Source organism: Balaenoptera acutorostrata, chromosome 20 (assembly GCF_949987535.1).
Source record: "Balaenoptera acutorostrata chromosome 20, mBalAcu1.1, whole genome shotgun sequence".
In the NCBI taxonomy this organism is placed as follows: domain Eukaryota; kingdom Metazoa; phylum Chordata; class Mammalia; order Artiodactyla; family Balaenopteridae; genus Balaenoptera; species Balaenoptera acutorostrata.
The window spans coordinates 673,211-697,152 of NC_080083.1; the positions used below are offsets into that span (position 1 = coordinate 673,211).

General features: G+C 60.2%; 2 protein-coding genes across 11 annotated transcripts in view; one reads left to right on the top strand and one right to left on the bottom strand.

Moving 5' to 3' along the window:
- The window catches only part of MPRIP (myosin phosphatase Rho interacting protein), a 127,950-nt gene that overhangs the window by 95,106 nt on the left and 8,902 nt on the right, over nt 1–23,942 (top strand). For 7 of the 10 annotated variants that reach the window (XM_057535296.1, XM_057535301.1, XM_057535302.1 and 4 more), the window contains 10 exons: nt 179–283; nt 1,793–1,849; nt 2,891–2,959; nt 5,124–5,213; nt 9,235–9,344; nt 11,672–12,230; nt 13,789–13,905; nt 16,501–20,250; nt 22,995–23,142; nt 23,811–23,928. In XM_057535296.1, the coding sequence (XP_057391279.1) occupies nt 179–283; nt 1,793–1,849; nt 2,891–2,959; nt 5,124–5,213; nt 9,235–9,344; nt 11,672–12,230; nt 13,789–13,905; nt 16,501–20,250; nt 22,995–23,142; nt 23,811–23,928 (5,123 nt within the window). The remainder of the gene's footprint in view (nt 1–178; nt 284–1,792; nt 1,850–2,890; nt 2,960–5,123; nt 5,214–9,234; nt 9,345–11,671; nt 12,231–13,788; nt 13,906–16,500; nt 20,251–22,994; nt 23,143–23,810; nt 23,929–23,942) is intronic. The other 3 variants (XM_057535304.1, XM_057535305.1, XM_057535300.1) reach the window with 2 other exon arrangements.
- The window catches only part of FLCN (folliculin), a 59,566-nt gene continuing 56,320 nt past the window's right edge, over nt 20,697–23,942 (bottom strand). Inside the window, exon 13 of the mRNA XM_057535308.1 lies at nt 20,697–21,763. Within this exon, the coding sequence (XP_057391291.1) occupies nt 21,697–21,763 (67 nt within the window). The 3' untranslated portion in view covers nt 20,697–21,696. The remainder of the gene's footprint in view (nt 21,764–23,942) is intronic.

Sequence of the window (23,942 nt, forward strand, 5' to 3'; positions counted from 1 at the left end):
GGAGGCGTGGGACTAGGAGTCTGGGCGCAGGTCCTGTCCGCACGGGCAGAGGTGCTGAGGGGGCCCAGACGGCAGAGCGCCCGCTCCTCGTCCGGAACGTGGCCCCGCAGCCCGGCCCTCCCGCGGCTCCGGCTGCCCAGGGGCTGGCTGCTGCTGACGGGGCTGCTCTCTGCCACAGGACCTCCCCAGCGAAGCTCCTCTCCCGGACGCCTCGGCCTCCCCCCTGTCTCCACAGCGAAGAGCCAAGTCACTGGACAGGAGGTCCACGGAGCCCTCCCTGACGGTGAGCCCGGGCGCCCGCGCTCCGAGGCCTGCGGATGCCCTTCCTGCTGCTTCTGCCCCCTGGGCTCTTCGCTGCTGCTGCCTGTGCCTCCGCGCTGGCGTCCCTTCTGTGCACGGGCCCTCACGGCTGTGCGTGGGAAGCAGGTGCCGTGTTTCTGCCCCTTCTCTGGCCTGCGTGGGCATACTGAGCTCTGAGGTCCCCAGCGGAGGAGGCCATCCGGCCGGAGCAGTGGAATTCTGGCTCCGGGGAATCAGGGCCACAGGACGAACCTCCGTTCTTCTTGTTTTGGGTGTTTGTTTCTGTGACATTTTGGAGTCGGAACCCCCCCCCCCCTTGCTGGGCACTTGTCTTGTTCGTGGGGTCACCACGGAGGGAGCCCAGCCTTTGCTCCAGGGCATGGGAGCCGTGGCCATCGGGTGCAGGTAGGGAGTGGTCAGGCGGGTCGAGCGGGACCATCGCTCCCTCGGAGAGCCCCGAGTGGCAAGCCAGCGTCCCAGGAGTGAGGACAGCTGCTCGTGTGGGCCCCTTCTCTGCTTTGTCCTCAGCCTTCCGAGGAGCCTGGGGCTAATGCCGCCCCTCCCAGGCCTGGGGCCTCCAGCGGCAACCTGACTTGGAGCCGTGGGGCCAGGGCGGAGGCTTTCTTGCCTGGAGTCTGGGTTTTGCTTGCTGGTTTGGAGCAGAGGCTCCAGGACACGTGTGGCTCATGGGTGTCCCGCTCCGTGGCATGTGTTCTCTTGAACCCTTCTCGGGTCCTTGGAATATAACAAGACGTCACAGCCCCGTTCTGGTCGTGATGGCTGTAGAAGAGCACATGGGCTGAGGGGAGCAGTGGGCCACGTCTCTTTTCACACTGGCCTGCCTGCGCCCCGATGTGTGACACAAGCCAGGCCCAGGGGGCTGCCTGCCTGCGGCCCTCAAGGTGCCCTCAGGCTGCTCCTCAGGCTCTGGCGTACAGGGGCCAGAGGGAACCGCAGGGACAGCGCCCTGTTCAGTGCCTGCGGTCCTGGTTCTGCTGCGTGTAGGGAAACGGAGACTCAGACTCATCTTGGCAGGTCAGTGGCCTGAGGGTCTTGGCAGGCTTGCTGCTGCGTCTTGCTTCACACCGGGCGTGGCCTCTGCGCTCAGTCTTTCTGTGGCCTCTGCGAGAACTTCTCCGCTCTCCTTTCAGCCGTCGCTGCACATCTTCCCTCCACGCGAAATGCCGGGTGCCTCTGTCTGGGCCGTTCTTCTCTGCCTTCCGGGCGGCCCCACTGTGCTGCTCACGGGGTGAGGGGGCCACGCCTGCTCCCCGTGCCCGGCCTCGCTCTCCTCGAAGACGCACGTCCGGGGAGCAGCTCTGGCAGCCCCTGCCAGGGCGAGGGGCCACAGGGGCTCCTCTGGCAGGTGGATAAGCCCCTTTCCGGGGCCCCCTCATCTGGGGAAGAGACACCTGCCTTCTCGGTCACCCTTTACCCAGAACCGGGACACTGCTGCTTTCCTCTCAGCTGTTCTTTTTTCTTCCTTCCTTAGCCCGACCTGCTGAACTTCAAGAAAGGCTGGCTGACCAGGCAGTATGAGGATGGCCAGGTGAGTGGCCAGAGCTGCTGTGGTCCCTGAGGCGCCGGGGAGCAGGCGTGAGGTTCAGCTGGCCTTGTCCCTGCGGGTGTGTGAGCGCCAGCCCTGTCCCCCGCCTCCAGCACACCCCCTCGTCTTGGGGACCAGGGTCGTGGCCGAGACCCCGTCTCCTCAGAACTGGGGGTGCAGTGGGGTGCGGAGGCCGCCGGCCTGCCCGCTGCCAGCGCAGGGACTGTTCTCCTGCTCCCGACGGGGTCTCAGCATCAGGCCTGGGGACATGCTACAGCACTGGCTCCCCACCTGGTGACCTTTCCCAGCAGTTTCCTGAGAGCCCAGGCTTCCCCAGGACAGAAGGGCCTTCCGGTTGTGGGGTGGCAGCCAGTGGCCAGGGTGCAGCCGCAGCCCTGCGGGGAGCAGTGGACTTGAGCAGGAAGATCGAGCCATTCGTGGCTGCTGGGGTGGAGGCCAGGCCTCCCAGGAGGCAGGAGGAGGAGCCTGCGGGTCCCACCGAGAGGCCCGTAGATTCCCCTCCCTGCTTCCTGAGCGACCGTGCCCGAACGCCCTCTTCTTCTCTCTCTTCCACATCAATCCCCTCGGCCCTGCCTGGAGACTCGAGCCCCTCCTTGCTCCTCACGGTGAAGATTTGGGAGTCCGGCCGGTTGGGTTGCTCCTGCCGGCGGCAGGTGGGCGCCCCTCTGGTTAGCCAGGGGGTGGCCGTGGCTTGCAGGTGGCCTCCTTTTGGCTCTGGGGGCCCAGCCGCCATCTGCAGCCTCTGGAGCTGCAGCCCCGCTCAGCAGCCACGCCTCTGCGGGTGGAGCACAGGCAGCCCGGGGCCCACGGCAGCTGTCCGCACCGCCTTGTCGCCGGGGAGAGGTTGTGCGCACGTGGCTGCCCATGGCCCGAGCGGAGTCCTGTGTGCGTCTGCCCCCAGCGGGAGGGGCCGCCTGCCCTCTGCGTTACCTGTGCCCATTGAGGTGCCCCAGGACCCTGGCTGTGGAGTGCCTCAGAGCGGGAAGTGTGCAAGTTGAGTCTTGGTTTTCCCTTCTCTTTCAGTGGAAGAAACACTGGTTTGTCCTTGCTGATCAAAGCCTGAGGTTCTACAGGGACTCGGTGGCTGAGGAGGTGAGTGTCTCAGCTCCGTTCCTCTGTAGGGACAGGGGAGGTCCAGGTGGCACTGCTGTTCCTGGGCCCAAGTCCCCTTCGGGTGGACGGGTGGCCCAGTCCAGATCTGCAGAGGAGTCTGACGTTCCCGGGGCTGGTTCCTGCTGGAGAGTGGGCTCTCCAGGCCCTGCTTTCGGCACCCGGGTACGGGGGTTTCAGTGGCTTCTCTTGTCTCTGTTCTTTGAAGAACACTGAAAGACGTCTTGTTTGAAAACTCAGGATGAGCAGTTTTGTGCTTTCTAGATGGAGATTTTGTGGTGAATTGAGTCTTTAAAGAACTGAACTAAATCTTGTCCCTTGTTTTCTGGACAAGGATGGGATGTGGCAGGTGAACTTGGCCAGCCTGGTTGAGAGTCCTGATTCCACGGTCGAACACCAAACAGAAGGGGCTCTGTTTTTCTTCACCTACAAAAAAATCATCTATTTTGAGCAATTTGGCAGTCTGTTTCTGCACCTTTTCCCTTGCATTCCACTCCAGAAATCCTTCAGATGTACTCCCACATGTGAAGAAAGAGATGTGTTCCGTGTTAGTGGTTCCTGCACTTCTATAACAGCAGGAGATCTGAAAGAACCTAAATGTCTAACACTAGGGGCTGGTTATATACCCTGACACTAAGTTCTGTCTGGACTGCAGTGGAAAGACGTTAGTGACACAAGGGCTGATGCAGAGCAGTGTGGGTGGTGGGTCTCTGGGGGAGCCTGGAGTCAGGGACCACAGGAGCATGGGTGTTTGGCTGTTCTCAGAGTGTGGTGTGTGGACCCCTGGAGACCCATTCAGGGATTCTTCTATAACAAAAATAGTGTCATAAAACTATGATGCCATTTACTTTTTCCGTTGTGTTGGCCTTTGCGCTGACGGGTGCCTCAGCCTGCTCAGGCTGCAGGCGCAGGTGGCTGGCCACCATGCATCCTTCACTGCCACACGCTGCGACGTTGCAGAAAGGGCCTTAACAGAACGGGAAAGGTACTGATTTTATCAAGTCCCAAACCTTGAGTACCCACTTCGGTGGTGTTCTGTGACGTGAAACGGGAGGTTGGCAGAGGTTGCTTCTGCTGCTTGCCCAGGTGTGACGGCCGTCCCGTGGGGAGCCCTCGCCTGCTGTCTGCACTGCCTGCCCCGCCGGCCGCCTCTCCTCGTGGCCCACCGTCTCTGCGTGAATGTACGACGCACAAATGCTCACTCGGTTTGGGTGTTCGGCAGACGTTTTCTTAAAAATGAACCAAGTGAGCCTCTTCCTTCAAGGAAAACGACTGACAGAATTGTTACCAGTGATTCAGTTTGAGCTTCCAAGCAAAACTGGAACTTTGGAAAACTTGCGTTCACCATCACTAACTTGACAGTCTCCCCCAAGCTTACAGACTCTCCTGACTGAACAGGTGGTGCTAATAACCAATGCAGTGTTTGCTCCTGTACAAGGAAACTCAGTATCTGGGGGCTCTTCCCGAGGACGAGACAGTGTCACCAGATCATGTGTGGGTGAAAGACCCCCTCAAGGAGCAGGGTGTAGAACCATGGGTTCTAATGCAGCAGAGGACAGAAAGCATCCCCTTTGCAGTTCACCTTCAAGAAACTACCACTTGTCAAAGGAGAACAGCCACAACTGTCTATTTGAAAAGACTGTTACAATTCACTTCCCTTTTCCAACCCCGTATCTGTGTGAGGCCAGACCGTCTTCATATGCTTCAACCAAAGACATGTCAACAAACAGACTTGAGTGCAGAGACGGGTGTGAGAACCCAGCTGTCCTCGGAAGTTAAGCATTAAAGAGAGTTGCAAAAACCTCTTGCTGTTTTTTTAAAATGATACTTTTTATTAAAAAATGAAATGGGTTTGTGTACTTCAATGCATAAATTTTTTTTTCAATTTTTTTTCTAATTTCTAATATGGCAAATATCATCAGTAGATACAACCCACATAAACAAAAGCTCTTTGGCACCCTCGATTTTTAAGAGTGTAAAGGAGGTTTGAGAACCACGGGCATGGGATGTCTTTGGCAGGATGTGTGGAAAATGGTGGTGTGGGTGCTTCTAGGTGGTGTGGGGTAGGCAGCGCCCTGCCTGTGAGCGTATGTACAGCTCACGGGGCACTGGCCTTTACTTTCTAAATCTCTCATTTTCTCCACAGGCGGCCGACTTGGATGGGGAGATCGAGTTGTCTACATGTTACGATGTCACAGAGTACCCAGTGCAGAGAAACTATGGCTTCCAGATCCATGTGAGCCGGGTGGGGTTTGCAGGCAGGCTGAGTGCGAGGGTGGGGCCGTGGGCCTGACCGGCTGGCGCCTCATCCTGTCCCTTCCTCTGTCCTGGAGCTCCTCACCCCACCCCCAATCTGTGGTCTCAGCAAAAATGAAGACATTAGCATCTTTCTCTCAAGGCTGCCTAAAAAGCCTTTCTTTACCGAAGATTCTTTCTTTTTCTCCCATTTTTTAAACGCTGGAGTTCAGGCCAGTTGGAAGGATGTGGGATGTGGGAAGTTAGAGTGAAAGTGTTCAGTTCTTAACTCTCAGGGTGCTGGGTTTTTATGCACTTGCTCTGTCCTTCATTCATCCACTTACCCACTCACTGGACTCCTTTCTCCCCACAATCTTGTGAAGGACTCCAACGAGCAAGGCATTCCCCGTCCTCAAAAAAATAATCTGATTGGACAGATGAAACAGTCCTCACTGGCCATTTCATCAAAGCTCGGGGTTCAAGGGCTGCTCAGAGGTAGCCGGGCTCGTGGTGAGGGCACCGGCCCCTGGCTACCGTGTCTGCCCTCACTCTGATGCCACCTGTAAGGTGCCCCAGACCACCCTCACATTTGATAATTTGCCAGAAGGACTCACAGAACACAGGAAAACACCGTACTTAGGATTGTAGATTTATTTTAGCAGAGGGATACAGATTGGTACCAGCCCAAGGAAGCAACGTGTGGCGAATTGGACTGAACAGGAGGGCCCTAAATGAAGCTCTCGTGTCCTTGGGGACGTGTTTCCCTCTTGGCGCTGACGTGTGATGACACACAGAGCTTCCAACATGGGAAGCTCGCCCAAGCTTCAGGCCTGGTGCCAGGCCCAAGCCTCTGTGTCCAGAGTTTTTACAGAGGCTTCATAACTGATCAACTGAACTGTTGTCCACATGGTCAAATGCAAGTGCCAGCCCCCTCTCCCCCAGAGCCTGGCTGATGTCACATGGCCAGAGCCCCAGCCCTTCACTGGTCTTTCTGGTCTGGCCACTGTGCATCACAAGGGCACAGGGCAAAGGCCAGACCTCTCTTTGGGGAAAGCTAATTCTTCCCCCATGAGAGCCTTAGGCGTGCGGTAGGAACCAAGTGGCCTGATAGCTGTCACACTGGGGCTCCCCGGCTGGGACTCCTGCAGTGTCGCCTTCGGGCGTTTGGGCCCAGAGACTCAGCTGTATCTCTGGATTCAGCCTAGGTGCAGCATGTGGCAATGACTAACATTAACCAAACTCAGAGGCGTGAGTTCAGATCTGAAGGCCAATGAATTGATTAAAAGGAAAACTCCAGCCCCCAGTCCACCAGGCTGCAGGGCATCTGTGGGGGCACCAAGTCATAGCTGAAGGTGGCGCCGATCTGATGGCCCGTGCTGCCCCACTGTGATGCCCTTCTGCCCCTCGTCCCTTTAGGAGGAAAAGACATGCTCAGTGAGCTAGACCTCTAGCCTCCTCTCTGCGGACAGATTTGGGGATGGTGCCAAGTTCTGGCATTGTGGGCCGCGCGCTGATCTCCCCCCCCCACCTCCCCATCTTTTTTTTTTTTTTTTAATTTATTTTTGGTTGCGTTGCTGTGCGTGGACTTTCTCTAGTTGCGGTAAGCGGGCTTCTCATGGCAGTGGCTTCTCTTGTTGCGGAGCACGGGCTCTAGGCGCGCGGGCTTCAGTAGTTGTGGCTCGCGGGCTCTAGAGCGCAGGCTCAGTAGTTGTGGCGCACGGGCTTAGTTGCTCCGCGGCATGTGGGATCTTGCCGGACCAGGGCTTGAACCCGTGTTCCCTGCATTTGGCAGGCGGGTTTCTAACCACTGTGCCACCAGGGAAGCCCCTCACCTCCCCATCTTGAAGGGCAGGCCTCTCTGTGCAGGGCATCCTGGGGGCATGAGTCCACTCCCATCACTGAGCAGGTTACATCATCATGTTCTAGGGTCACTTTCTGTGCAGTGAGGCCGTGACCTGGGACTCTCCTGGTCACAGATGGGGCGTTTCTGAGTCACCTGTGCTCCCTGGCTGATGTCGTCCACCAGCCTGACCCCTCGTCACTTTACCCTGGGTGGGGGGCAGTGAGCTTATGAGTTCTGGGGCTTTCTCATGAGCCCCGTGGACTGGGAGTTCTAAGCTGGGAGAGATGGAGCCCAGCACGGGAGGCCGGCTTCCTGGAGGGACTCGGCCTGGGTCACTAGGGAGCTTTAGGATCTCGAGGGACAAAGCTGTCACTGGCCTGGCCACCAGACCTGGTGGCACCTACCAGGGGGCTGAGTGTAGAAGCCGGTGGGGTGGTATGGGGGAGCCCTGAGTGCTGAGTTGAGAGTCAGCCTTGCCCTGAGTTGTGGAAAGCGCCGGAACGTGGAAGCAGCTGAGCGTCTGTGAGACGCATTTGGTGGGGCAGCAGGGGCAGGAGGCCAGATGTCTGGCAAGTGCGGGGCGCCCGGGAGAGGGAGGGGCAGGGTCGAGGGCTGGAGACGCAGAGCGCGGCGAGCCGTGTGCGGGAGTTGGTGGAGCCTGCAGGGTCCTGGCCCGCGGTGCATTTGAGGCCGAGATGGGCCCTCTGAGACCGGTAGACCAGCAGCCAGCGTGTGGGCCTGGGGCCGGGAGAGAGCTCGTGGCAGGTGAGAGCTGAGGTTGTGGGAGAAGGTGGCCGAGGTCACACTCCATAAACGGCACACCGGGAGCAGGAGGCAGCCGCGGGGCCAGCACCTCAGGGAGCCCGGAGGCCACGCCCCCACCATCGGCCTGCGCTGGGGGGAACCGGAGGGGGAGAGGAGTAGAGTCGTGGGTGGTGGGCTGTCGTCTAGATGGGGCGTCAGGCGGGGTCTGGGGTGGGCCGAGGTCACCCCGGGCTGTGCTGTGCTTTGCAGCGCCCTGATGCCCTCTTGGTTTTGGCCCCTGGCCGTGCCAGCTCCCGTCCCAAACTCGTCTTGCTAATGGTGTCTTCCCATCAGCTGTTTTGCTGACGTCTCGCGGGTCCGTCTGTGAGTAGCCTGAGCGGTTTGAGGAGTTCTGACCCCCTCACTTCTGTAAGGCAGGAGCCCCTGGGCCCAGAGGCAGGGGAGAGGACTCTGTGCAGCCACCGCCCGCATCCCCACCCCTCCTCAGCTCTGCTGGAGCCGGTGGGCTGCTCAGGGCCGCTCGTTACCCGCTGCCCGTGCCGCCCCCTCCTGTGATGTCCTTCGTCTTGACTGGCATCCCACCAACGCACCCAAGTTGGGGGGGTGGTCCAGGGATTGTCCTTGAGGTGCCCCCCGCAAGCCTGTCCGTGCTGCACTGTGCACGCCACCTCCTCCTCCTCTCCGAAGACCCCTCTCATCACCTGAACGACCAGCCTGGCCACCCAGCAGGTCTCCCTGCCCCTCCTCAGCCCAACAGACACGGCCCCCATCGGGCCCCAGCCACTGCTGAGCCTCGTGCCTGCCACTGCTGCCCCCGGTCACCCTGTGAGCCTGTTGTGCGTGGTTGCACGCCCCAGGCCCACTCCCTCCACCTGGGCCACGCACCCCTTCCCCGTCCACCTGCCCACCCTCCCTAGCGCCCCCATGCCCTGGCCCCTTCCCGCTGCTCCCCGCACACACGTTCTTCCTTCCTCTGCGAGCTCCTTAAAGAACAGGGAGTGTCAGTAAAGGCCTGCTGGGTGCCCTTTTTTTTTTTTTTTTTTTTTTTTTTTTTTTTTTTTTACATTTTCAATCTTTGAAAACCTTTAATAATGTACATGTTCTCTAGGGCTGGCCCTCTTGCTCCCTCAGCTCTTTCTGGCTTGAAGGCCTCACCCTGGTGCCCACATTATGTTAGAGAAGGCATTAGTTGGGAGCACGCCTCAGCTGCAGTTGGGGAAAAACTGGCCCGGGTTAGCCACTGCCATGACAGTGTTCGCGACTTTGCTCTCTCCTTTGCCCTCCAGCTCTGTTCATCCTGAATGGGGCACATACCACACTCCTGGGACAGCCACCTGGCCGCCGGCCTCCCTGCGGGGCCTTTTTCAGGGGTGGGGAGGTGCCGGTCACTGCTAACTCCTCGTCTTCTGTTTAGACAAAGGAGGGCGCCTTCACCCTCTCCGCTATGACGTCTGGAATCCGGCGGAATTGGATCCAGACCATCATGAAGCACGTCCACCCGGTCTCTGCCCCAGACGTGACAAGGTGAGCCGGTAGGGTGCCCGAGGGGCCCAGCACAGCCTTCCCGCTGTCCTTCAGCCCACTGCCCACTCACTCTCCACTTGGCCTCCTGGGTTTTCTGCCTCAGGTTACCCTTCCCCCTCAGGCCTGGCCAGCGGGAGAAGCTCCCCCGGGCCCGGGCACTGAGCCACGGCTGGGTGAGGGCGGCTCCGGATGCCGCATTCACAGGCCACCTTAGCATTTCCTTTTTTTGATCCTTCTTCCTCACTCCTGAATCTGTTGGATTTTTGTGCAGCTGTGACAGAGCTCTCTTTGCAACTCTTGGTGCTGGAGGCCAAGTTGGGAAACTGTTCCCCGTGTCAACATCCATGCTTCATAAACCTCATGATTCGCCCCACGCCTTCCTGCTCCTGCCCTGATGGTTAGAAACCCGAAGTTTCCATTTTACAAAAAGCAGAGGCTGCCTGTGCGTGGCTGGGGCTGTGACGTCGAGAACTCTGCCCCCCTGACCCTCACGGCTTCGGCACCGTCGCCGGTTCTGAGAGCCTCTTGCTTGGGGTTTTCGGTCCGGTCGTTTAAATGTTTCTTGAGTGACTCTCTTGTGTTGGAGGCTGCGCCCAGGGGGCGACCCTGGTGCCCACGGAGCGCTCCTTGGCCTAGGGCGGCCTCACACCTTGGTCAAGTCCTGGCCTCCTTGCTAGTGACCTGCACCTCTTTGAACAAGAAGGCAGGAAGGGACCCTAAATGGAGGACTCTTCTCTCTAGTCCTTCCGTCCTGTGTTGTCTGTTCGATTGTTTGTTCATTCCTTCATTTATTGCACGAACAGAATACTTGGTTATTCCTGAGTCTCTACGACCAGGAGCAGAGACCAAAGCTCTTTCCGGGCACTTCGAGGAGGCCGCGTGCGGTGGGTCGGGGCCCGGCTGGGGTTCGTCAGCCTTGGGGTGTCGCAGGTGTGTGGCTCTGGCCTCAGAAAGGGCAGGAAGGACGCGCTCAGGCAACACATGGCTTGGGAGAGGCGCCTGCCCTCCTTGTTGGGGCCGCAGCCCACGGGGACAGCGTCCTCCTGACGAGCAGTGTACTCCAGGGTCAGCCGCCTCACAGCCGGGGTGCTTGCCTCACCCAGTTTGTTCTGTGTGGGCTTTTATACTTGGAGGAAAAGATGGATTTTTTTAGTGCAACAAGGCCACGTCCCAGGAAAGTTATTGGAAGCAGGTACAGACGTCAGAAGTGTGGGTTCGAGCTGCACGCCGCGGCCCCCCCAAGTCTGGTGGGGAGTCGCAGGGGCTTCCTCTCCTGGGGATAGTGGTGGGCCCAGCTTGTTATGTCATCCTAATGGCTTATGCAGTCGGAGGCCTGGGCCAGCTCTCAGTTCAGTTCAGTGGCGTTGTTGAAAAGGTCCGTTCTGGAGAAGCTGTGTGCAAGCGTGTGGTCTTGACCTGGACGCTCCCGGGGCCGCCTCCCGGGGCGGGGAGGAGGCCTCTTCTGCAGGCTCCCTTCTCTTCGGCCGCCATTGAAGCCCAGGTGCTCCCGGAGCCCCCGGGGCCCAGCCCTCGCCGCGCTGGGGGGCTTCCCACCCCGTGCTGAGGGCTTGGGCCAGGGCCGCAGGCTCTGCCCTTGGAGCCCGGAGACCTCTGCCTCGGACAGCCACGACCAGTGCCCTGCAGCGCCCTGCCCGGGGACCCCCACTGTGGGGCAGGCGGGGGGAGGCGCATCCGGCTGCCGGGGTGGCGGAGGTGCCCTCGAGTGTCCTGCTTCCTGCTCACCTCCGCCCCGGGGGGGCCGCCAAGTCCTCTCAAGTCCTGTCCAGTGAGCCCCTGCCTGGTGCCGGCTCCTGGGCGCCACCTGGGCCATCGAGCTCACGGGCCCACAGGTGGTCCCAGGGCCATCACTCTGATCCGTCTGTCACGCCAGCCACCCAGAGTGGTTTTTTAAAACACAGACTTGACCGTGTTACTTACCTGCTTATTAAAAACCCATGAGCCTTTCGAGGGAAGCGGTTGTTGGTCTCGCTTGTTCCGTCACCGCCGGCCCAGTGCCTGGGTGCCGTGGGGTCTACCTCCCACGTGGCCTCGTGTGCGTGTGGCCGTGCCCGGCGCAGCCTGACGGGGCTCTCGGCCCCCCACTGTCATCCTGCGGGAAGCCTCTGGGCCGTTGTCTGCGGCTCCTCTTCTGCCGTCACCACTCGGTGCCGCTTGGGGTCCCCTCCACAGACGTGTCCGTGGTGAAGGCAGAGTCTCCCCCTTCCCTGCGGGAGCCACAGCCGCGTAGAAAAAGGCGTGCGGTGACAGCGGGGGGCTGGGCCCTGCCGCCGGGAGCCCCGCCTGACCAGCTGTCTCCCCCGCCCCAGCTCGCTGCCGCAGGGCAAAGACCGGAGCAGCTCCCCCTCGGAGACGAGGCTGCGGGAGAAGCAGGACGGGGAGCCCGGGGAGCCAGACCCCGAGCAGAAGCGGAGCCGGGCCCGTGAGCGCAGGCGGGAGGGCCGCTCCAAGACCTTCGACTGGGCCGAGTTCCGCCCCATCCAGCAGGCCCTGGCCCAGGAGAGAGCCGGCGCCCCGGGGCCTGCCACCCCCCGGCCCGAGGCGGAGCCCGGCGAGCTGGAGAGGGAGCGTGCGCGGCGGCGGGAGGAACGGCGCAAGCGCTTTGGGGCGGTGGACGCGGCCGACGGGCCCAGCATCGACGACACGGCCCTGCGCATGGAGGTCGACCGGGGCCCGGGGCCGCCCGCGACCGCCGACCTCAGGACCCAGAACGTGCACGTGGAGATCGAGCAGCGGTGGCATCAGGTGGAGACCACCCCCCTCCGGGAGGAGAAGCAAGTGCCCATCGCCCCCCTGCATTTGTCCTCCTCCGAGGATGGAAGCGACCGACTGTCCACTCCCGAGCTGACCTCTGTGCTGGAGAAGGAGGTAATGGCCGGGCGACGCAGGCGGGGCAGCTCCGTGCAGCCACCTTTCCCGGCACCCAGGGGCTTGCAGGCCCTCAGGCAGACAGACACGCGACAGCCCCCCTCCCCCCTCCCCGCCGAGTGCAGTGCAGGCCTGAGGCATGCTGGGGTGGGGGGTGGCAGGGAGGGCACCGGGCCCTTCCGGAGACCAGAGGAGTGGCGCTGACACTGAGAGCCAGAGGTGCCAGAGATGAGGCGGGTGGGCTGCAGGCCAGGTGGGGCCTCGTCTGCCCTGCTTCAGCCACGCACTAGAGGCTTTGGGCGGAAGAGGCACGTGAGCAGAGTTAGCTTTCCGTCTGCACTAGGCAGCCCTGCGACCCTCAGGGAGACCTGACGGGTGCCGGGCAGGCAGCAGGAGGCGGAGCTCGTTCTAGGTACTGGGGGGGCAGGACGGGCCTGGCTGGTGAGCCTGGCATGAGCCTCCTCCAGATACAGAGGTGGGTGAGCCGGTCCCTGCATTTGTAACGTGACATTTTCCTTCATGAGGAAAGCACCCAGAAATCAAGTCTGCAAAAGCTGGGCCGTGGATTTGTAAGTCTGAACAGAGGTTCCACGGCCAAGGAGGTGGAGTTACACCTGCCTTTCAGGAGTTCTCAAGGATGCGATTCACGTGTGCGCTTGACTTCAGTGGCTAACTAAATCACAGATTGACCACTTTGGCCTGCCTTCACTTCTCATCCTCTTCTTATTTGGTTAGATTCACGAGGCTGACGTTTATCACTAACATCAACACTTGGATTTTTTTCCATTATCTACGCCTATTAATACAGTAATAGAGGCAAGATGGAGGAAAGTAACAGTTCAAACTCACATTGCTCTAAACAGCCAAAACGGACCTGCAAGTCAGCAGGCCACACACTGGACCCTAAGTTTGTTTCAGACAGCAAGGTCTGAAAACCAAGGTCCCCATTGCCGGTCAGCACAGTCTGCTGCACACCCAGCTCTCCCTGCTTACCACGGCCCAGCAGCTGGGGGCACGTAGGTAACGTTCCGCAAAGGGGCAGATGGGTGACGGCTGGATTCACAGCCATTGACAGCAAGAGTGTGAAGCAGCTTAATTCTTGAGGAGCCCTTCTCACAAACAGAATTTTATATGAAATCCATCGTATCCAACTGGTCGAACAGGGTTTCCCCAGAAGCCAAGGTAGAGCCTGGCACGAGGACTGCCCTGGGGCAGCACGGGTGTGTTTGGCCACGCTGAGGACACCCAAAGGACCCAGTGGGCAGTCTTCCCTCTGACAGGGGCACAAAGTCCTCATTTCCTGGTGGGGTCTACACCTGGTGGATCCTCAAGCAGGTGTGGAGCTTATGTGGGTGCCCAGGTCGATTCACAGCTTGAGCTGGAACCTTGGGTGAAGACCCAACGAGCACATCCACCCAGGTGTGGCCGCCGGCAAGGCCCTCGGAGGCGCCCCTGAGCGCCAGCCTGGCTGGGATCGGGCACGGCACCGGGCGCCTGTGCTGCGCTGCCACTCCTGTACCGCCATCTTGCTTAAAAACGTGTGTCTTTTTGCCAACAGTTGGAGCAGAGCCAGAAGGAGGCCTCAGACCTTCTAGAGCAGAACCGGCTGCTGCAGGACCAGCTGAGGGTGGCTCTGGGCCGGGAGCAGAGCGCCCGGGAGGGCTATGTGCTGCAGGTAGGGCTGAGGGGCCGCCACGGCCCTCCAGGCGCCCTCGGGCTTCAGTGTGCAGGACCCAGGCAGGCTAGGAACGTGCAAAACCGAGCGCCAGGCCTCTGGACTCCTGTGCCACTGGAGCGGGCTCCCTGGGCCGTGGGCTGCCTGGGTCTCCTCCTTGTGCAACAAGTTGGAGGATCTGCCTGAGCCCTCTACGTCGAAGGGTGTTTTAGATGTTTTCAATAGTAGTCTTCCTCTTTGGCTCCCAACGAGTCCAATATATGTTTATTATCAATATCACATGTTTGCATGTTGTTTCTTTTTTACAATGGCAGCATTAGTCCCATTTTACAAATTTAAGAACTTGAGTAACAGCCACATGCCTCCTTATGACCAAGCGCATGGCAGAGCTAGAACTGGTTCCCTGCCCCTGACCGTGTCTGTACCACACCTACAGGGCAGCCTGGGACTGTCACCACTAGCCTAGTGGCCCCACTTCTTACTTCCTGCCTAGGCTGAAGTTTGAGGGGGAAACATGGCCGCCCAGCCCTGAGCCAACCTGCCCAGTGGCGTGGAGGGAAGGGAGGGCAGCAGTCTTGAGTACTGAGCTGAGAGGCCAAACCTAGCGTCTCCCTGCAGAGGCCTCTGTGCCAGAGTGCCGCCCCCCAGGCAGCAGCGGGCATGCCACAGGCATCTTGCCAGGCAGGAGGTCACCTGGATGGAGCAGGCCGGTGTGAGCCAACTCTTCTGCAGCGTTTCAGGCCCTGCTCTAGTTCTGGGGTATAAGACAACACTCTCCTGCCCTCTCAGCCAGTGTGCAGTGGGGAGAGGTGATTGACAGATGAGTGCCAGGGGAAAGCAAGACAGGGCGCTGGGACGGAGAACTCGAGCTCTTGGCCAAGGCTGAAGGCACAGCATTCAAGTCAAAGTCCTGCACTGACCAGAACCCAGCGCCCGTTCCCCTGCAGCAGCATCAGCCTCCTTGCCTGTGTAGACCTAGACGTCGTCCCTGAGGGCTCTTGCGACTCTAAAGGACCCAGAATCTCTGTGATAAGTTTTTGCATCAGCATTTCCAGACTGCAGCACACTGGCTTCCTTGGTCCAAGTGGATCTTCTGGGCAGAGTCTGCCCTCCTGCCTCTCTCCATGCCCTTTTTGTGGCACGTTTCTTCTGCCTTCCTTCCCCCCACCCCCAGCTTTGGCCATGACCCTGGGCACCCCGTGTCCCCTGGACCCTCCTCCTTAGCCCTTCAACCATAGTTGTCGCCATGCCCAGTTCAGACTCTGAGGTACCGGAACCTGGTGATGGGGGGCACCCCTCTTTCCTGCGTGTCTCACGCCGGGGCTTTCTGAGTCATTTGTGCAGACCCCGCAGGTTTGGGAAGCATCTTTTTAAACCCTGGTTGGGCCACCATCCTACACGCACTCATTTCACACCAGGTGGTAAAGATCCTTGGCAGCAGAGTTTGAACATTGCTACCCTGTCCCGTGTCTGACCCGGACGATTGCATGAGCCCGCACTGAAGCCCGTTTGTCAGCTGACACGTTAACACCTCCCCGCCAGGTCAAAGGACAGTTTACTTTTAACCTCCCTATGTGCTTTGGAAATTCTTAGAATCGAAAGTCTGAATGAGCAAGGGGCTTTGGGGTTAAGGGTGAGAAGGGTCAGCAGCTGGGGGTGGGCTCCGCGCTGACGGCCGGGAGGAGGAGCTGGCAGGGCGTGGACGCGGAGTGTCTGACTTGCGTAACTGAGTGTCACATCTGTGGCTTCCCCACCAGCACCCCTGGAGGGAGCCACAGGCAGGCCAGTGCTTAGGCTGAGCTAGTCTCACTCCTTTCACGCTCTTGTTTTTTCCTGCGTTAATTAGTTCTGTCTACTCTGCATGCCTTCTAGTTTGGGGAGTTTTCTTTCAATTGTGTTTTATTTTCTGCATGCTTCACTTTCTTATTTTGAATGCCACAAAGGTTTGTTTGTTTTGTTAACTCTCATATTTTACTCCATGGTTTGCGTTTTCCCCTTCGTTTTGTCTTCTTGCAGGTAGAGATTAGTTCTTCCTGTTACTGTAGAGGACGGGCTCCACCTCCCACAGGAAAATGTTTCGGATGTCACCTCGCTGACATCCGCCAGCGGTGCCTCCCTTCCTTCTCCCCTGTCCCAGAAGGAAGTGGCATCCGTCACCGGTCCTGCGCTTTGGCGGGGTTTGTGGTCTGGAGCTGTGTGCCTTTTGTTTTGCAAAACAAACAAACGGACGCTTTGCTCTGCTCCTGCCCGTCCCTCTTGCTGGAGTCTCTTGTCCCTCAGTCTTCATTTTGCTTATCAGTGTGCTCCATTATTCAGTTTTGTTTGGTTTATTTCTCCTAGAAGCTATTCGGTTAGAGCTGTTTTGATGTTAATGTCCATGTTTTCTGTTTACCTGGAAGCAGCTACTTACCAAAAAAAAAAAAATAAGACGATTTGTTAGTTGTTTTTCTTTTTTTTTAAATGAAAAAAAATTGTGCAGAGGATAAAAGGCAGAGCCACCAAGGAGCCTTTCTGTGGTTGACCCTGGCCAGAGGTGTGACACTCAGAACTGGGAGGCCGAGTGTTACTAACCCGTATTTCATCGGTTTTTTTAAGACTGAAGTGGCCACCTCCCCGTCCGGCGCCTGGCAGAGGCTCCACAGAGTCAACCAGGATCTGCACGGCGAGCTGGAGGCCCAGTGCCAGCGCCAGGAGCTCATCACGCGGCAGATCCAGGCCCTGAAGCGCAGCTACGGGGAGGCCAAGGACGCGATCCGGCACCACGAGGCCGAGATCCGGAGCCTCCAGGCGCGGCTTGGCAATGCCGCCGCCGAGCTCACCATCAAGGAGCAGGCGCTGGCCAAGCTCCAGGGCGAGCTGAAGCTGGAGAAGGACAAGGTCCGCGAGCAGCTGGAGGAGCGGCAGCACAGCGAAGCCGCGCTCAGCGCCCAGCTGCGCGCCAGCGAGCGGAAGCTCCAGAGCGCGGAGGCCCTGCTGCTGGGGAGGACGCAGGAGCTGCGGGACCTGCAGAGGCAGCAGGCGCTGCAGCGGGACCGCCAGAAGGAAGTGCAGCGGCTGCAGGAGCGCATCGCCGACCTCAGCCAGCAGCTCAGCGCCAGTGAGCGGGCCCAGAGGCTGATGGAGGAGAAGCTGCAGCGGAACTACGAGCTGCTGCTGGGGAGCTGTGAGCGGGAGAAGCGGGAGCTTCTGCAGAGCCTGAAGGAGGCGGAGGACAGGGCCAGCGCCTTCGAGGACCGGCTGCAGGACCACGAGCAGCAGATGGAGGTCCTGCAGAAGGAGAAGCTGAGCGCCAAGTCCGAGGGCAGCGAGGCAGTGCGCCGGCTGGAGGAGCAGCTGGAGAGGAAGGAGGCCAGCATCCAGAAGCTGGCCGAGCACGTCCAGAGCCTCCGAGACGAGCGGGACCTGACCCGGCAGCGCTTCCAAGAGCTGATGGGCCGCGTCACCTCGTCCGACGGGGACGTGGCTGCGCTGCAGGAGAAGCTGAAGGGGAGGGAGGCCGACTACCAAAGCCTGGAGCACTCCTACAGGAGGGTGGCCAGCCAGCTCCAGGGCGCGCACACGCGGCTCCAGGAGAAGGAGGAGGAGCTGAGGCGCATCCAGGACGCTCACGCGCAGGCGCTCGAGAGGAAAGAGCGGGATCTCCAGGATGTGCTGGTTAAGACGGCTGCCTTGGGGAGCAGCTTAGAGGAAACAGGAGTGAAGCCCCAGGCAAAGGAAGAGATCGTAAGGCAGTTTGCCAGGGAGTCCTCAGAGGACGCCGAGGAGCCACGGAGCTCCTTGGAAGAAGCCGAGGAGGAGGACGGTGCCGCACGTTCGGGCCCGCAGCTCCAGGCTGCCGGCGCACCTCCGGGGGCTGCCCTGGGGGAGGGGCACAGGGACAGCAGCCCCAGGAGAGAAGAGAGCCCAGTGCCCCCAAGGTCGGAAGCGTCCGACAGGGAGGGACACCTGCAGAGCACCTCAAAACCCGACCAGGGAGCACCCGGCCTTAAGAGGCAAAGAATCCGGTTCTCCACAATCCAGTGCCAAAAGTACACCCACCCTGACGGGTCTGAGAGGACCTGGGCCAGCAGCACATCCTCTGACACCAGTCAGGACCGCTCGCCCTCGGAGGAAAGCATGTCGTCGGAGGCCACCCCCGGCTCGCTCCCAGCGACCAGCGACTCGGACACCTACCTTTCCATCATCCACTCCCTGGAGACCAAGCTCTACGTCACCGAGGAGAAGCTCAAAGACGTGACGGTGAAGCTGGAGAGCCATCAGGGCCAGAGCCAGGAGGCCCTGCTGGCTCTGCACCAGCAGTGGGCTGGCACCGAGGCGCAGCTGCGCGAGCGGCTCCGTGCCAGCCTGCTCCAGGTCGCCGCGCTGGCCTCCCAGCTGGAGCAGGAGAGACAGGCGAGGGCGGAGGTGGTTGAGAACCACGTCGAGGAGCTCGGTGACTTCCAGGTGAAAAACAGCCAGGCCCTGGCTTGCCTGGAAAGCTGCCGAGAACAGCTGCGGTCTCTGCCGGGTGACGCAGGGGCGGGGCTCCTGGCCGGCCTGGAGAGCTTGCTGGTCGGCGCCATCCAGGCCCTGTGTCACCAGCCGGCTCCCCCAGGGGAGGCGGGCTTCTTGGAGGAAGAGAAAGCGGCCTCACGGCAGCCAGCACACCTGCCGGAGCCAAGCGAGCAGGAACAGCTCCAGCTCCTTTCTGATCAGATAGCCCTGGAGGCCACGCTGATAGGCCAGATAGCAGACTCGCTGAGGAACACAAGCTCGGATGTCTCGCACGTGCTCCTCGAGGTCTCTCAGTCCGGAAAGTGGCCGCTGGAGTCCGAAAGTGCCGTGGCCTGTCCTGGGGCCCCAGTGGATGCCTGGGCCAAGAAGGTGCTGGTGGATGGAGAGTTCTGGAGCCAGGTCGAGTCCCTGAGCCGGCACCTGGAGACGCTGGGCGCAGAGGCAGCCAGTGCCTCGGGAGGTGGGCAGCCGAGCGCCCCGCCAGCCCCGGTCCCCGCCCTGGCCGACGCCACGTGGGTCAGGGCGGAGCTCAGCGTCGCCGTGCATTCGGTGAGGGGGTCCCTCCACCGCAGGCTGCAGAGCATCCAGGAGACCCTCCAGGGCACACAGGCAGCCCTGCAGCAGCACAAGCGCATGCTGGGGGAGATCCTAGGGGCCTACCAGACACCCGACTTCGAGAGAGTGATGCTGCAGGTCTCGGAAACCCTCCAGCTTCCAGCAGGTGCTGGAGATGGTGTCCAGGTGTCCTGGACTGGGAGCCCGCCGGAAGAAGTACCGAGTCATCAGGACCCAGCTGGCTCGCCGGCTCTCTGTCCCTTGTCCAGCCAGAGCTCTGGGGCCTTGGTTGCTATTCAGGAAGAGCTCGCCCTGCAGCTTAAAGATAAGGCCAGTCTGTTGGGAGAGATTTCTGCCACTTTAACCTCACTTCTCTCTGTGGAGGCAGTGCGAGACTGTCAGAAGCTTCTCCAGGCATCCCGGCATCTCTCCCGTAGCGCTTGCCTGGGAGGCCTCGGCCAGTATTCTTCCTTATTAGTTCAAGATGCGATTATTCAGGCTCAGGTGTGTTATACAGCCTGCAGGATCCGGCTGGAGTATGAAAAGGAGCTCCGGGGCTACAGGGAGTCCTGGTCGGGCAGTGGGGCCTCCTGTCAGGGGCAGGAGCAAGCGGTGGGGGCCCTGAGGGAGGAGTACGAGGAGCTTCTCCGCAAGCAGAAGAGCGAATACCTGGAGGTGATCGCCGCCATTGAACGGGAGAACGCGGAGCTCAAGACCAAGGTCGCCCAGCTCGACCAGCAGCAGAGGCGTCCGGAAGAGGGGCAGCGTGAGCGCGGCGAGAGCCTGGCTGCCCCACGAGGGTGGTCTGAGGAGTGGGAGGCCAGCTGCACAGGGGAGCGGCTGAGCCAGGCGGAGGGTGCGCCGCAGGCTGTGCGCGGCAGTGTCCTGAGCCGGCTCGAGGCCGTGGCTGGGGACAGGCAGGACCTGGAGAGGCAGCCTGTGGGCCAGGTGCAGACCCTGGAGGACAAGTTCCAGCTCAAGATCAGGGAGCTGCAGGCCATCCACGAGGAGGAGCTGCGGGCCCTGCAGCAGCACTACTCTCAGACGCTGCGGTGCCTGCAGGAGACCCTGCACCACTACCGGGGGCGGCCCCCTGCCGCGCCACCAGCCCACGGACCCCCGTCCCCCAGCCGGCCAGCTGAGGCGGGGGCCGACTCCGTGATGGGGTTGAAGGAGCGCGTCCAGGAGTTGGAGGCCCAGGTGGACGTCCTGCGGGAAGCGCTGGAGCACAAGGACCTGGCGGGTGGCGCGGCCTCACTGCGGGAAGAGCGCCAGAGGGACTTTGAGAGCCTCAAGGTTTCGAAGCAGAGCGGTCGGGGGGCGTCCAGTGCAGGCGGAGCTGGGACGCGGTTCTTGGCTCCAAGTCAGCGAACAGCAGCAGGAGCTGATGGGCTGCTCCCCGCTGACCTCCCACTGGCGGCGGTGGGGTCCCAGCAGGGCCTGGCGAGGCAGGGTGGTGGGGAAGCTCCCCCTGCCCCCACCTCCAGCTGTGCAGACCTGGACCTGGGGAGGGTCCTCGCCTTCCAGCTGTCCCCGGAGAGCAGAGTGGGGCTTCCCAAAGGCTAGAATGTCTGCAGTGGGGTGTTGAGGGCCACTCCCGCCCCAGTTCTGTGGGGACAGACGTCTGGTGGGAACCCTGCGTGGGACGGCTGCTCTTACAGGGAGCACAGCCTTATTTGCTCCAGGGGTTTTGAGAAGTGACCTTCCCACCACACCCCTACCCCGTCTCACACCCACCTTGGCAGACAGGATTCCCAGGCCCTGGGGCGTTGGGCTGTGTGGAGCCATCAAGGCAGCCTGGGCTCTGGGCCTCGTCCTCTCGGGCTTCTCGCCACCCCTTGAGCTGCATCCAGTAGACGCCAGGCTCCTCCCGTGCCCTCAGTCCCCAGCCCCGTCCTCCAGCTGTGAGCCGGCACTGCGTCCAGTACTGAGGGCGGCCTGGCGCTGCTGCGACAAGCAGGCGGGCCATCAGTACCTGCCAGGCCGTTTCCACTGCTCTTTTCCCAAGTCAGTCCAAACCTTTTGAAGGCTATTCTGGATCCCAAGGAAGCTTCAAGGGCTGTTGGAAAGTGCCGCACGGTCCCCCGTGCGGCCAGCGCATGCCAGTGCCACGTTGAAAGTAACTTCCCGGCCGCTTCCCACGACACCCAGCGCGTCTGCGCAGCAGGCAACTTAGACAAGGCCCAGACTGGCTCTCACGCCCATCGGCATGAACCTGGGAGGGAGGAAAGCCCTGTGCCGACGCTGGGGGCAGGCTCTGCCCCGGCGGTGAGGCAGGCTGGGGCTTGGATGCTGCCTGCTGTGGGCGGCATCCTCTGTCCTGTGCCTATTCTTGTTGGGCCCTGTGAGGCACGCAGAAATTACAACCAAACCGCTCTCTCGGGGCCCGGCTGACAGCTGTTCCTTGTGCAGATTTTTGCCCAGGTCAGGGAGACTGGGGTCTGGGCCTGAGGGCCCCTCTTCTGACAGCTGAAGGCTGGTGCTTTTTCTCATGACTCTGCACAGTGGTTGCCGAGGAACTTTGATTGATCCCAGGGATTACTGGCTTAAAAATTAGATTAATCGTTTTTTAAACACATATACTCTCCAAGGAAGCAGCCAGTCTTTAAAGACACCTTAGTGTTTCTGTAGGAAGAATTTTGACCCTTATCTTTATTCTAAAGCCCTCAAATCAAACTAAGACCTTGCAGCTATGTGTTAACCAAGAGTCCACGTTGAACCACAGTGTGCGAGAGGGCAGCGCTAGGACCCTCCAGTGTCCCGGGGTGTGAGGGCAGTGAGAGGAGACAGCAGCTTCCAGGTGCAGCCCCTGCAAGAAGAAACGCCCAGTGAGTGGCGGATAGCACTTAAGACCACTTCCCCAGTGAAGCAAATCTGTCGCAGGGAAGTCCAGACTCTGACCGTGAGTTTGAAAAATACTGACTGGAGAGTCTCAGAAGGGCCTCTCAGTCACCGTGGGGGCTGAGACAGACGTGCCCGCACACGGAGGCTGGATTTCTTGGTACCCTTTCTTGATCCATGTGCAAGTACAGGATTGGGAGGGGGATCCCACCCACACTTGGATTTGGAATTAACATGGCCACATTCTTCGAGTTTTTAAGGATCAGTGAAAGGCGCGATCCCTGCTTTGAAACAGATGTTGCAAGGGATTTAGACAAGAAATGTGCCTCCACGCACAAAACAGCCCCTCATACCCACCCCATCGACGAGACCAACTCTGATAAGCCAGGCCTGGGTTACTACACAGTGAGGGTGTGTGGGGTGGTCTGAGCCCTTCTTGGGTCATGCCTGTGTCCTTCCCCGCACCCATGTCTAGGCCAAACACCACGCCAGGCTGCAGCAAGGCACAGACAGGTTTGGAGAGCGGCTCTTCCGTCGTGGGTCTTGGTACAGTTAGCAGAGGCACTCGTTAATTAGTGCCCCCTCTTTGTACTCCTTCCGAAGGAAAAGGGAAAGTCGTACACCCTAACCTAATTTCCTCAGTGGACGCCTGAGAGATTCAGTGACCCGGTGAGGGCGGCCAGCTGGGCAGTGGCAGGGCTGGGCCCCCTGGCTCCGTGCACTGGGCTACCCACTACCCGTCACTCACAGGATGGCCTTGGCTCCCTGCAGCTGACAAAGACATTACTGTTCATGACTGTGCTTGATGCCCAGTGTGTGACGGTGCTGAGCGCGTCTGGCTGTGAAACTCAGACCGGACGCGGCCAGCCTCAGCCTGTTCACTCTGTCCTCCCCCCTCCTGTCGGTCCATAAAGGTCCAGGATTGGCTATTTTAAATTCCACTGCGGCCTTTTCCTGCCCACGATACCAACTCTTTCTACAGAGAAATGGGATTCACAACCACCACAGAAATCAGGCACCCTTATCTAAGTGCTCTGGGAGCATAAGACACGCCGGAGCAGAGTGAGTCTCCAGACAGCTGGCGCGGGGCTCAGCTCGAGGGAGCACCTTCTCTGTGCCAGGAGCCTGGAGGGCAGGGCTGAGGTCTGTTCAGTAAATAGCAGAAGCAAAGTCAGTAAAGCCTCTTGTGCACCTTGCAGGCCACGTGCGAGCGAGGGTTTGCAGCCATGGAAGAAACACACCAGAAGAAGATCGAAGACCTGCAGAGGCAGCACCAGCGGGAACTGGAGAAACTGCGGGAGGAGAAAGACCGCCTCCTGGCTGAGGAGACCGCGGCCACCATCTCAGGTGGGAGCTGCTAACCCCGGGGACGGGCAGCGGGGTGTTCCTGAGCTGAACGCACAGCTCTGAGCAGTGACTGGCCTTCTCACTGCCTTTCGGCTGAGATTGAAGCCTCGTTACCCACGAGAGTTCTTTGACAATTCCCTTGGGGGAAAGGCTGGTTTGAGGAGCCCTTTGAGAGCTCGAGAGCCCCGCGCCAGCACTCCTGCTTTCCATGGCCGCCGGCACACCTGGTGCTCGTGAGGGGCTGCCCTGGTCTCATCAGCCTGTCTGCTGGCACTTCTCTGGCAGCGGACGCCTCTGCCTGCGGCCCTTGGTCCGTCAGAGCCCAGAGCGTCCAGACTGAGCCCTGGGCCGTTGGCCTGTGTCCCCTCCGTTCATGTAACTATCCTGCAGTGCCTTTGATTTTGGCACTAAGGAAACAGGCCAGCCTGAAAGCCTGCTTGTCTTACAAACTCATACTTGGATTTAACACTGACATTTATTGAATCAGTTTGGTTTTCTGTTAACGTCGAGGAAAAAACACACCTGCATCCCTTTCGTGGGGCAGTTCCCCGGGAATACTCCCGGCCCAGCTGCCCGTGGGCTGGCATTAGCAGTGGGGGGACGTCCCGCCTTCCTGTCGGTCTCACCTCCCAAGCCCGTGGGTGCTGACGGCCACGTCCTGTCCACAGCCATCGAAGCCATGAAGAATGCCCACCGTGAGGAGATGGAACGGGAGCTGGAGAAGAGCCAGCGGTCCCAGATCAGCAGTGTCAACGCGGACATCGAGGCCCTGCGGCGGCAGTACCTGTGAGTCAGCGGAG